The 14676-nt window shown below is 36.1% G+C and overlaps 1 protein-coding gene across 1 annotated transcript in view; it reads right to left on the reverse strand.

Annotated features, from left to right (window-relative positions):
• Positions 1-14676, reverse strand: part of LOC140243494 (uncharacterized) — a 71598-nt gene that overhangs the window by 23734 nt on the left and 33188 nt on the right. Inside the window, 6 exon segments of the mRNA XM_072323166.1 lie at positions 14-127; positions 1075-1191; positions 3548-3919; positions 5832-6218; positions 7093-7482; positions 13842-14192. Coding sequence (XP_072179267.1) covers positions 14-127; positions 1075-1191; positions 3548-3919; positions 5832-6218; positions 7093-7482; positions 13842-14192 — 1731 coding nt within the window.

The following is a 14676-nucleotide window of genomic DNA, read 5'->3' on the forward strand; positions in this document are numbered from 1 at the left end:
TAGCGTACAGTACCTGAGTCGCAGTCATGCCCGGTGTAGCCGTCAACACAAGTGCACCTATATCCCGTCTCGAACGCGATGCATGTTGCGCCATTTTGACACGGCTCTGACAAACATGCATCTTGCACTAAAATGATAAACGTACACACAATGAAAAGTTTTCTTTAGAAAGAGAAAAATAAAGAAAAAAGTTTTTATTCATGAATACCTTCACCTCACTGTCACTTAGATAAAAGAGTTACATCTTCGTAAATTTTACATCACTACTCAGCATGCTCAATCTGGGACAACCTCATGAAGTATCTTTATGCAGTTTTGTTGCTTTAGATTATTCATTATGCTCAAAGGAGGTTAAAGGAGTCCTACTAAAGGAGAACAACTATAGATTAATTATACTGATGACAGAGTTTCAGAATATATGATAGTTGGGGTGAAGAATAGGAATATCTTCAAAATTTAGAACAAACTGGAATGAACAAAGATGATGACGTGGCAGAGTCACAATTAAGAATGCATGAGTTGGGGAAGCGGAACAAAAGAAGCACCATAATAAATTCCACAAATTAGTACATGAATTTGTAGATTTATGTACTACATGATGTGAAATTATGAAAATCGTCTGGAATGCCCCTTTAAGGGAGGCGTTTTAGAAGATGCAACTCTTGTATTGATATCATGAGAACAGAAAGTAAATGAATTCTCAAATTCAGAATGGTAAATAGATGGAACAATGAATGACAAAATGCAAAAGTATGAAACCAAACATTTGAAAAGAATATTCATCAGATTTCTCACTTTACTTAAAAAGATAATGAATTCAAATTTAAGTTTGAGCACTCTAAACAAAACCCCAAAATATGGAATCGAATATCATGAACAAGAGGCTGCTCTAAAATGTGCAAGTCATTCTTCCTACCCATAATCATTCACGCTGTTAATCAAGTGTGAGATGTGAGTCTATTTGGTCTAGAGACATGGTGATACGAGCTAAACAGAAGAAAAAGCTACTCCACAGAAGCAAATTTATGATAGTTGTGATAGATAAGGTGATAACAAGCTTTACATTACACTTACAAAAGCTGCATGTGTCTCCTTCATACCCCGCAGGGCAACTGCAATTAATCACACCGGGAGCAACATCCTGACAAGTTGCTCCATTTTGACAAGGTGCATCAGCGCAACTAGCAGAACCTGCGTAAAAAGGAAGCACATGATCAACACACACAATTGTATATTATGACAGATATATATATATATATATACAGTATATGCAAGAAAATAAAAAAGAAGAAGATATGAAGCAAAATATCTTTCCGGTTATGCAGGATTCGAGTGTTTGCTCCTTTCAAACTGGTATTGGGAATTGATATCTAAAATTAAGAAATGGAATGACTTTGGCTGTGACTATCCCTCTTTCCATAATTATATTGGCTACAAAAAAAAAATCCTATTTGTGTCACACACTTACTTTTGTTTTCTTGTAAGTTTACATTCAAAACCTGCTATGAAAAATTCATCAAAACAATTATTTGGGAGAGCCTCCCTACTATGGAGTGCACCAGAAGAGCAAAATTATTTTATGTACAACTTCCGTCTCTGTAGCTCGGCCAACATTTTTCTTTAATCTGTGTATTTCCAATTTCGCACACTGTCGAAGCAATTTTATTTTCCACCATCGGGATACAACTAGTCTATAGGTGATTGCATCTTAACGTGCTTTGCAAATTGTTTCCATTATAAAGATCAGAATAATCGCCAAGATATCCGCTAAAGGTCGCGGATATACTATTATTATACTTGATCACATTAGAGAGCAAAGTCGCAAATTCCCCGAATCAAGGAGGTTTACAAAATCATGCAGTCGCCATGCATTGTTGTCCTTTCTTGCGTAGGAAGTTGTCTTGCTTTGTGGCACAGAACAATGCTCTTAAAATTACCTCAGTCTTGTGAACGTGTCATTTTCTGTGTGACACCTCATGATGTACAAAATACAAGTATCAGCGGCATGAATATGGCTGGTACACACATTTTCTCGCACCCAACTTCTTCTTTCAACCAATGGCTGCGTTACTTATGTACATAGCGAAATAAAAGATATCAGTCCACACTTCTGTAGTAGTTGATGAAGAGTAATCACGATAATGAGTACTGTTATCTGTAATAGCTCAACCTACCTTCATGAAACATGAGTTGGAAAAGTAGATTTTACAATAATGGAAAAAAAAAAACCGTGCTATAAAATTAATAAGGACAACGTTTACAGTGCGAGGTCACTAGATTTAAAAAAAAAAAAAAAAAAAAAAAAAGGCCCCACAGAGTGCCAGAGAGGTATGATTCCGTCAGCAATTAGTGGTAACACAATCGTTTACACTATACCTTTTGCCTTTGGCAGAGGTAATTTTTCTATGCAGTAAGCAGAATTTGCCACGATAATGTGTGCTGATATTTCCCATTGAATACATACGTTTGCAAAGCAATGTTCATAGCAATGGCACGTAAAAAATAAAAGAATCATTTTAACACTCAAGTAGTCAGTACAGATGACACCGCTTTCGTTCCATACATTTGAGCATGGACAATCCATGGACAGAACGGGATGGACCTTTCGAAGACAACGCGGTGGTATGGACAAGTGACGGAATAGGCAAACCCCAGTTCGTGATTGCCGTGGATGCCATGTCAGATTTTTACACTGTCAAAAAAAAAAATGCTACGGCAGCCCGGCGCTAACAAAAAACCTTGTAGGCCGTGATATAAGGGGTTAACACAACCAAACGCGACGGCACGTTATAGGCCGTAACAAAACTTGGCGGTGGAAAGCGACCGAAAATGTTATGCAGTCTAGCTTTGCTTTACCGGACGCCGTGAGAGCATGCGTCAGATAGCTACGACTGGTACGAACAAGACTAGAATACGAAGGACATGAAGGAGGAAAAACAGGAAAATATCCCATTTACCCACGGCGCACTACGTTTTGAGCGAATGGGACTGCAGATGTCGCCGGGAACAGGGTTAACGTACCATTAGAGTCCAATTATGCAACTTACAGTACCTGTAGAAGGTTAATGTTTGATTTAAACGGAAGAGTATAATGATAAAATTATGATTCAATGCAATAATACCTACAAAGAAAGATAATGAGGGTTCACGTGTGGTGGCTATAGCGATAGGTTGTTATGGTATACACGTTTTACAAGCTGTATAACCCATTAGAATGAAATCCTCTGTTCTGTAACTACTCGGGACTCCAAATGTATCCGAAGAATAGGAAACAAGCAAGTATTACTATTAATAATTTTACTATTGCTAGAACAAGACTATTCAATGGTTTGTAATGATGGATATTTTTCAAGTTTTTATGGAAATTAGTGAACGACTGGTTGCCCCAGTTCTATGTTTACTGTTGCCAAAGAAGCATATGAAGTCATGCTAACTTGTGAAAAGTGTGAAAACAAGAATAAGTTGGGAACAGAAAAAGGCAACTTTGTGAAATCCACATTGATAATGTGACATTTCTGGCATCTTTTGGAAACTTTTGGAAACTTACGTAATACGCTCGTTGCATTGAAATGTATTCCTCTTAAAGCTGTTCCACTATTTGAATCAAGTTCTATGGTCATACGACGGGTATTTTCCACGATATTTGCCGGTAATGTTGATCCCCCTCCTTGCCATACTGGATTCGTCGACTCCATGATGGAGACGATCAGTTCGTCCTGATCTCTGATGTTGAAATCGACGAACACCAGCTGGATGTCTGCGTGAGTGTCGACGTTGTCTATGATCCATTTCACATTGAACCGTCCCGTTGGTAGCGAGGGGTAACCAGGTGTGGTGAGCACTGCCGTGGTCGAGCTGTCCTTTAGGGTGGCCGAGATGCCGAGGGATGGGATTGGCACACTGTCTGGTAAAAATTGCCCTTCGAGTTTACACGAAAAGGAAACGGGAAATGTGACGTATAGTGACTATTATTATTTGAATGAGGAAAGAAGCGCATCTGTATCAGATGCATCAAAGAAATGCAATACTATTGAGTAATCATTATTCAGGATTGTCACTATACAGAAGTGAATGGTTGTTGTTGTTGTTGTTTTTTTTTTTGCTGCATTTAAACATCTTTCTTACTTCATTCAACATCTTCCTTGACCTTCAAAATGAATCATTATTCTCATCATGATCATCGTAATGTGTTTGCTCTCTTCATTTTGCGTCTTTATTTTCGTTTTGATAGTTATATTTTTTTTTAAAAATCATGAATCGACATAATGACTATTTTCTTCTTCATGTGTCAATATCATATAGACGTTTTTAACATTCAATTTGAAATAGACTACAAGTAGTGTAGTACAAGTAAAGTTTTACTTTGAAAGCTCCTTCCAGGAACTTATTTGCCTATATACGAATTTTGATATTCGGAATGAGCTGGCGACAGGTTAAGACGAATTTGAATAACCATTGCCGAAAATGGATGCGCAGTAATGCGAAATCGGTTGCCACATCACGTACTCCACGAAAAAAAACCCAAAATGAATCAAGATATTTCGATGCATAAGCTCATTTGGCAAAAATAAAATGATGCTTCTATAACGTGAAATTGTAAGACACACACACACAAAAAAAAACCCCAACAACAACAATGACATTGGCAGGGAAATCCCAAGATTCGGAACCGGAACTGTCGTACAGACAGTCGAAGTTCTAATTCACAGATTTCTTTGCTGAAGATTGAATAGGAATCCCCCAAAGAGAGCTTACTCTTTACATTGTTCTGCACGAGCAACTTCACTGAAAGGAAAGTAAACAAAGAAACGAAAGCATAAAGGCAAACACAAAATCAATAGTTATTCATTTGCTGCAGTATCAGTCATTTTCCTGCCATAGATTCTCCCTTTTCTCTCAAGAGCATTTTAAAATGTAGGCTTGGGGATTATATAAAATCCCAAGTGGGAACTCAGCCGTAGATAGGCCAATGGCCTCAGCTGGCTCCTCCACATTCTCTTTTTGAATTTCATTTTGTTTTTCTCGATACGCGTTGTATCTTTTTTCTTAATAGTACATTGTAAGCCAATGTTTCTGTTTTTACCTTTGTTCTTTGCATTTTAATGAGAATGTTGAAATAAATGAAATGAAATAAAATAGTACTATTTGGCAATTTTCCCTCTCATAAGCAAAGATTAATTACATGTTTGATTTTATATCAAATGGAAACTTTACACAAGGGGTAGTCATGTTCATAAGATTACTTCACTTACTGTTTTCAATACATAAGAATAAAGCTAGGAAGCTTATATAACGTGTTGTGAATAACAAAAAACAGCAACAAACGAAACAAAACAAATGGCAACATAAGGTCATGCAGTTAATAGTTCAGTACTTACGAATATCATAATCAAGCAGAATGCTTTTGAAATTCACGCGCATATTGATATCTAAAGTGGTCGTATGGATGCAGCCATTTCAAATAAGTTTCACAACAATAGGAGGCCAGACTCATACGAACACCAGACAAGTTTCAACATATATAATTATTATATTCACATGAGTGTTTTGAAGCGCTTAACTAAACAAAAGCCTGTTTTATTTTCATAGTATAAGTATTTGGATGAATAGTTCTTATGAAGGCATACCAAACATTCAAGAGATATTGGATATATTGCCCACAAGAAAGCAAGACAAAGAATGTTTGTTATTGATTTATAAGTGTGTGTGTGTGTGTGTGTTGAGTGGTTTGTGTGTAGTCAGGATATGTCAGCAATGTAATCAATACAATATGAAGGCAATAATGACCGGGTTTTTTTTTTTTTTTTTTTTTTTTTTTTTTGTTCTCTTACCTGTTGCGCTTCCCTCCATTAACACTCCTGTCTCTAGGTCATTCCGGCTCCTAATATCGACCGTCAGCTCTTCGTTCGGTGAGATCGACGTCATTGGAAATTGATAATCCGTGGCTATGACTGCCCCTTCGGTGGTCGCAAGAATAATAGTCTCTTCGCCTTCCCTAGTGTACACGGTCATATCCCCATCGTCGTCGTAGGCCAGGAACTCGAGTTTGGCGCGCTGCGCGCTGTTGCTACGGAATTTCATGGTGCACTGGTATCTGACGTCAGAGACCGTATGGCCGAAAAAAGGTGTAGCGACCTTCAGTGATCGGGATTCCTCGAGAGTTATTTCTGGGTTGCAGGAGGGCACGACGGTTTCATTGCCGCTTAGGGTAAATGAGTCTGTTTTGAGGCAAATACATATTTCGGTAAGATATATAGTAATTGTTTATCAATTACTATCAATTAATCAATCAAATTTATCAGTTAATTGTTAACAAATAATAGCTTTTGACGCTGTTACTAATGACAGCTAGTTAACATCTCACTGCAATCTTCTTGGTAACATGAAATTAAGGCAAATAAATGTCATTTCTGTTCTTCCTGGTTTATCTTCTTTTTTTTTTACATTTATTACAACTTTTTTTTTGTCTGCAGAACATGGATGTTTTTTTTTTTTCGGGACACCCCCAAATAAACGAACACACACAAAAATGATCATCTCAACTTCAACGGCATCTTATACAAGAAAACTTTATTGCATCGTGAAAATAAAATTTAAAAAAAGGCATCATCAGCGAAGCTTCACCAATTCAGGTGGTTAACACCGCAGAACTCTCTGTGGTTAACACTCTAAAAAAAAAAATTCCGGGTCAGAACTGATCCGGAACTCGGTCCGTTGGGGTCACACACCGTTCCGTGTCAAAATGACTTGGAATTTGGTCATGAAGACCCGGAATGGGGTCACCGTGACCCAATTCATGACTCTGGATGGGGTCATATCTGACCCCATTCCTTGTCATTTCTGACTCGGAACGGTGTGTGACCCCAACGGACCCAGTTCCGAGTCAGTTCTGACCCAATTTATTTTATTTATATATTTTTTAGAGTGTTGCCTTAACCAAATGGAAATATGCAAAGAAAATAATCTGGAGGCGAACATATTTTTTTTTTCAGCATGTGCGTGATAGTCTGTAAGAGTGCACGGGTATAGTAAAAGTTCTAATTAAGTTCAGAGCTGCAGTTGGCAGTAATAAACTATTTTGTTGAGGCTCACCGGCAAGGGAAATGTTGACGACCATGCCAGTACCGAGGGTATGCACACTTCTGACCCAATAATGTAACCACACCAGTTCACCGTAAGAGTACCATGTAGTGGAAGTGGTCGGAGGAAGACTTCTGGTCATGCTGACCCAAGTCCCAAATTCGTCGTTCGTGTCATAGATATTAATTTGCGGGCCACTGCCGGCGTCCATGCTGATAAGGTCGATCCTAAGCCAATCGGTCGGGTTTGGAGCAAAGAAATACCAGTTGAGATCGATGTCGGCTGTGGTTACAGAGGAGAGGTCGGTGCTGTGCAACATCAGGGAGGGAAGAGATGCTGAGAGCGAGAACGTACCTCCACCGGCCAGTAAACGATCGTCCGAAACTGCAGCAAGTACGTCATCTGTAAAGAAAATGAGTTCATTGATGAGAACACGCTTTGTGCAGTATATGGGGACACTGTGATCTCGGATTTTTTCCCATTTCCCCACATAATGAATGTCGTAAATTAGAAGCATAATAGAGTTAAAAGTAAGTTATGCAAACAGAATGTTACATAGAGGAATAAACAGCACAGCAGGACTTAAACGAAGAAATATATCATTATCATTTCAAAACTTCTATAGGGCATGTATATCATTCCAAAAGTTCTATAGGGTCTAATATATATGTTTTTCACGGAAGTGTGATGCATTGTATTGATGGTGGCCGGCCTCACTCGTCTCCATGGTAACCTAAAAATTTAGTCATTATCACCACTAAATTTTCTTTAAGATTTTGAAAAGAATGGGGGAAAAACGACAACTTGGGTCGATTGCATCACTTCCTCATGTCTTGATAATCCTATAGAATTAAATATATTTTTGTGTTAAATGCTACACACTTCAGATTTTTTTAAAAGAACACCTTTTCATATGATTATATTTTTTATTGTCAAAGCGACGTGATAAAAAAAAAACTCTTTGATTATCTTTGAGTTGTAGAGAACATAAGTAGGGTATATAAAGAGAACTCGGAGAACATATAAGATAAATTCTGAAGAAGGATGTGCGTTGTGTGTGTGCGTGTGTGTGTGTGTGCATGGGGTGAATATTCCAGGAGGATAGAGATCGTGCAATGTATACCTACTATAGGGGACGTAAAGTTATATGGATATGGCCCACTTAATGACCATACGACCAAGACACATGGAATGGCCAGTCTTTCTTTCGATGAGATACTTTTATTATATCCATAAATCTTAAAAGTTCAATTTTTTTCATTTCATTTATTTCATTCCTTGTTTCATTTTCGTCAAACATAACACTAAATGTATCAGAAGATATAACATAGGCATGTATTCGACTTTACATGGTAGATAATGGTTAACAAATACGAAATTATACATGCATACCGGCAAAATACAAAGTTATGTTTGGAGGAAAAAAAAAGAGAAAGAACTGAGAGGTTCACTGAAAAGCATGCTTGTAAATTGTGAACCACTCAAAGGATTCTTGTAAATACATTAAACTTTTTTTTAACAAAGACAGGAGAGAACAAGACAGTAGAAACACAAGACATTACATGACTTTACAGTAGGGTATACCATGACAGTAATAAAACACAAAAGAATAATGGAAAGAAAGGAGAGAAAGAATAATGGAAAGAAAGGAGAGAAAGAAAAAGGAAATGAAAGGAAAAGCCAACACGCTGAACATCGGGATCAGAAGAGGGAATTGAGGTGTTTCAGCTCGATCAGCCGAGCAATGTTTATACAAATAAGATAATGTAAAAATACACAATGATGAAATCAATGATTGACGATGAACCCTTAGGCTGTAAAGACCAGCTAAGTAATAAATCGTATATATCTTAATATGAGTTCAACAAAAAAAAAATTTAACTTACGCTTAAACGAATTCAAAGATAAAGAATTTTTTATATCACAACTTAAAGAATTCCAAAATCTAGGGCCAGTGTATATAAATGTATTTTCAGCCAATAACGTTCTCAGAAGGGGTAAATGAAACTCATTTGATCGCCTGGTGGGATAATTATGAAAAGATTGATTCCGTGGAAACATTGAATCAAAAATGCTGGGAAGTGCATTTGTGTTATAATTAAACATAAACTATCCCAGCTGAAAGAAAAACAAATCTTTGATTTTTAATATCTTATATCTAACAAATAATGGATCTGCATGGGAACATAGAGAAACGCCACAAATGATACGAAGTGTTTTTTTTTTTTTTGTAATAACAATAATCTATCTAATAAAGTTTGATGGGCACTACCCCATGCTAAGATTCCATAATTTAAATAAGGTAATATTAATGAAAAATACAACGTCAGCAAAGAAGACAACGGGATATGAGATTTAAGTCTATTAATAATACCAATATTACGCGAAATTATTTTACTAATATTAATAATATGAGGCTTCCACGAAAGTTTATCGTCCACTGTAATACCGAGAAACTTTGTATGAGATACACGCTCTAAGTGAACGTCATCAAAGATGATATCTGTGCGTAAAACTTCTATAGACTTACTGAATAACATATAGTTAGTTTTCTGAAGATTCAGTGATAACTTATTGGCTCTTATCCATTGAGTCACTCTTTTTAATTCAGAATTAACAGTATCGACAAGAGTAATTGGATTTTGGTGGGAGAAAAAAATATTTGAATCATCGGCAAAAAGTATAAAAGAAAATATATCAGATGATCTACAAAAATCATTTATGTAAATGATGAAAAGTAAAGGTCCTAATATACTACCCTGAGGGACGCCACATTTAATAACTTCAAGACTAGAGCTGTGCTCGTTCAAAGATACATATTGTTTTCTGTTTTGCAGGTAACTCCTGAACCACTCCAAGGCCTTCCCTCGTATACCATAATGAGACAATTTATGAAGTAAAATTTCGTGATTAATTGTATCGAAGGCCTTGGAGAAGTCCAGGAAGATACCAACAAGATGGGAATGGTCATCTATAGTATGTGCGGCGTTATCAATAAATTTCAAAAGAGCATGAATGGTGCTATGTTTTTGACGAAACCCAAATTGAGAATTCGTAAAAACATTATAATAATTAAGAAATTTAATGGTTCTTGTAAATATTAATTTTTCCAAAACCTTAGATAGGGATGAAAGTAGAGAAATAGGTCTATAATTACTTATATCAAAACTGTCTCCTTTTTTGAATAAGGACACACCTTAGCAATTTTCATACAATCAGGAAAAACACCATGTATTATGGATTTATTAAAAATATGAGAAAGTGGATCAGCAATAGAAAATATGATTCCCTTTATGATAAAATTACTTATATCATCATAACCGGCACTTCGTTTATCATTCATTGCAGTAACAATGTCTATTATTTCATATTTCGTAGTTGGAGCTAAGAAAATATAACTGGGATTGGATTGACCTAAAAATTTTGCAAAATGCGTATCGGAATGCGGTACTTCTTTTGCCAGATTCTCTCCAATCATTGAAAAATAAGAATTAAAAATATTTGCTATATCACCAGGATCTTCAACAATTCTATTATCAAATCTTATTTTGTAATATTATATTTCTTTTTTTGATATATTCATGGCCTGCTTTAATATCTTCCATGTATTCTTCACGTCATGTTTATATTTTTCTATCTGAATGGTATAATATTTCCGCTTTTCAGATCGTATGACCTTAATCAAAATATTCTTATATGATGTATATTTATTTTTTGACTCCTCAGTTTTTTTCATTTTGAATCTATAATACAACCTATTTTTCCTGTTAATTGAACGGAGGAGAGATTTCGAAATCCATGGAAGTTTAGGTGTTGTTTTATAATTTACTGACTTATCTTTTAATTTAGGAATATTATAATCATCTAAATGCTTGTTGATTATCTCCATAAAATTATCAAATGATACATTAACATCATCAGTATCACAAACACTTGACCAATCAACCCTATCTAAACAAGCATCAAGACTAGCTAAATTTTCTGGTGTGGCTCTACGTCTAAATGAAGGAAAATAAGACTTATTAACCGAATGTTTAAGATCACAGCATGTTACAATTGGAAAGTGATCGGTCATATCGGACAAAATTATAGAAGAACTCAAAACTTGTAAAGAATTAGTAAAAATATTATCAAGGAGGGTGGCAGAATGATTTGTAACACGTGTAGGTTTGGAAATTAATGGCAAAAAAGAGGATGACAAAAATAATTCAAGAAATTCTTGTGACGTATTATCATCACTCTTAATCAAATCAATATTAAAGTCACCCATTATATAAATGCATTTATTAACAAAACGAGGGCTTTTTAATAAATTTGAAATACTATCTAAGAAATCTTTAGAACTGGAATTTGGGGGTCTATAAACAACACCAACTATAATATTTTTACCTTGAGGGACGGAAATTTCAACAAACAAAGACTCTATTATATCATTCATTATATTTAAATCATCACAAGTATCAAAATCAAATTCATTAGATAAATAAATCGCAACCCCGCCGCCGGTCCTATTCACTCTATTATTTACAATCAAATCATAACCATTCAATGCATACGGTAAATTAATATCAGATGATAACCATGTTTCTGTTAAACCTATAACAGATATTTGTTGTTTATTTTGATTATCTAACAATACCTGTAATTCATCAAAATGCTTATTCATACTCCTAATATTCAAATGTACTATAGAAAATATACTTTCTGAAAAATCTTTCACAAAATCTTTAAATTGATCAACCGTAACATATTTGGAGGAGATTAAAGTGGAATCATGTTCAAAGTCAAATCCATTAAACAAATCATTAGAAGAAAAATTAACATTATTGGCAACGAGGTTTTCAAAAAGTGCGGAAGAACGTGAATTGATCTGACTTCTTGATTCTGTAGGCGAGCGTCTTAACAAATCAAAGAGTTCATCGTCATCAAGGGAGTCAAATGCTGCGTTGAGTCGATTAGCCATAACGCAGAACATAAAGTATATGTAGGCATGTCAATTGGCAAGGTTGCAAAAGAATGATATATGTGGACGTAAATGAAGCACAAACAATTCCCAGTTTGGGGATAGTACAGCGTGTAGGCAAAAACATATTAACATAGAATTCAAGCGACACAATCAAAGAACACAAAAGACATAAACAACACAAGTAGAAAGCGTACACACTAAATAACAAGGTCTGCAAACGGAATTCAGCAGAATCAGTACAGGGCATATGAGCAGAGAGAAAAACAAAACAGTAGAAAAAACAGTAGAAGCTCCCTACGTTATGTCTTGACAAAAAGTATGTGAGGAAATATAAGATAATCAGAATGACGGAAGTGAACGATGAAAATATAGCAGCACTAAAAAGAGCAATCTAAAGAAAATGCTCACATTAATCATGCTGCAACCAATAGGAAGCGCATGATTAATCATACTTTTTTTTAACGATATGAATGAAATATACATTATTACACAGTATTAGATTATAAAAGGGATGCTATATTATTCTTGTGAAAACTGACAAAGTTTGATGCAATATTGAAGGGAAAAAATCCTATGCAAAACAAATATTGCGGATCTTTATACTGAGGTTGAGGGTATCAAACTACCGCAAAGGTTTATCTATCAAAACAAAGCAGAACAAAATAAAATTCAGAGTGACGTTGAGTGACACCATGGCGAGACTTGACAACGTGATAAAAACCAATTTTAGTGAGCTTCGGGCAGCCCGAGACCGTCAACACAATGGCACGAAATCATGGTGAAACCAATACAAAAACTAAAAGGAACATTGCATGTGACCACGGTGACTTGAGATCCTCACCAAAATTTCTATCATGAAGGACTTAATACTGGGATGCTGGAGCAAGCCAAACCCTTGTCTAAACAGACTTCGGCATGCATTATTATTCGTTAAATGTATAATGGGGAAAATGCAGTCTGGTTGGATAACGTTTTAAATGCGGTCAACTATTCACATTCCTATGAAAATCACGACTACAGGATAATGATAATGGTACGCTGTTGCCACTGCACGTACAAGTGCAGTGAGTCATTGCTCTTACGTAATCAAAACAGTTTCTCCCAGTTGCCTATATAAATTGGGTTAAACCGAAATCTTTTTACATAAAGAAATCAGGCAAGCAGGGTTGATACCCTGAGCAAACAATGTATTATACAATGAATGGAAAAATAACAGAAAAAGGCATGAACATGGTTCCCGCGTAGAGCCAAAGTTATTTCCATCTGTATCCACCACAGAAACTATGTCAGGCTACCCCCCCCCCCCCCATCCTCATCCTATAGAACATTGTATTAAAATAGTATACTAGCTCACAGCTAGCAAAAGCAGCAACAGCAATAAGGCAATTGCTTCATAATGATTGTAATACCAGTTTCTCTCAGTTTTTCAAACATAACACACAAAAATATTCGAAATGTCTATAAATGACATAATATCTATGATAGGCTCTAACAAATAGAGTTGGTCTATTTAAGCAAAAGGATTACAAAATCATCCTTAAATCATTATGGACAGAGCAAAGATGCGAATTAACTTTGCACCGTGACAGACAAAATCAAAATCAGGGTTTGTGTGGTCTGATATCGTGGGTCTTGAATTCAAAATTTGATTGGCATTACTTGCTTTGTGCAATATTGCTGTATATTCCTCGTTTGATATGACTCGCTATAAATGTACTATAACAATACAACCAATCAGGGAGGTGAGATGAACTCACCTCCCTAAAATATTTTTTCTGAATAGTCAAATACATACCTAGGTACTGAAAATCCACTTCCATGGATGTTTGGCGGCTGTTCCCGCCACACTTTTCGAACGTCAAGGTCATCGTATTGGGCAGGGTCACAAAGACGGGATCAAGCGGGATGAAGATGTTGGAGATGACAACTATAGACCTGTCTCTCGCCGTTTCTCGTATCTCCAACTCGTCATTTCCGGGAATGCGAAGGGAGACGAAAGTTGCCCGAACGATCCCGGAAAAAGTCGAGGATATACTCCAAGAACAGCTGGTACAAGAGTTCGACCCATCATACACAATGTTCTCGTGACTATGCGTTTGACTGAGGGTTATATTACCCCCGCATGCATTCGCGCTTCCCTGATCGTCTGTAGGTGAATGCATGGACAACGAATAGAATGTTACACCAACTGAGAGGCAGGACATAATTGATTATGGTTCGTCATTTGGATCTAGAGAAAATCATCCTTTTAATAGCAAGTCGTGTTCAGTGAAACCTCACTCCATATGTCAATGTTAATCAGTGTGTTAATGGATGGTTGCAGTGAAATAATACCAACTGATGATTAAAAAATAGTATCTGACGATCTCCCCGAAAACATATGAGTCATTTGCACTTTTTTTTTTAATGTAAGGAAAGCATGGATATGAGGTACTTTGCCTCTAAAGTGCAAAGTATACAAAGCAAGTACAAATGTAGCTAGCACTGTGCCGGTTTTTACCTTCTCTGCATGTAGCATGTGATTTTCAGTGAACCTTTGCTTACAACTGCTTTTAATTTCTGTATTCAATATTCTGTGATAATTTTATTGTGGTAATGTATTTAATTACGACATTTGTGTTTTTGTTGTT

Source organism: Diadema setosum, chromosome 2, assembly GCF_964275005.1.
Source record: "Diadema setosum chromosome 2, eeDiaSeto1, whole genome shotgun sequence".
In the NCBI taxonomy this organism is placed as follows: Eukaryota; Metazoa; Echinodermata; class Echinoidea; order Diadematoida; family Diadematidae; genus Diadema; species Diadema setosum.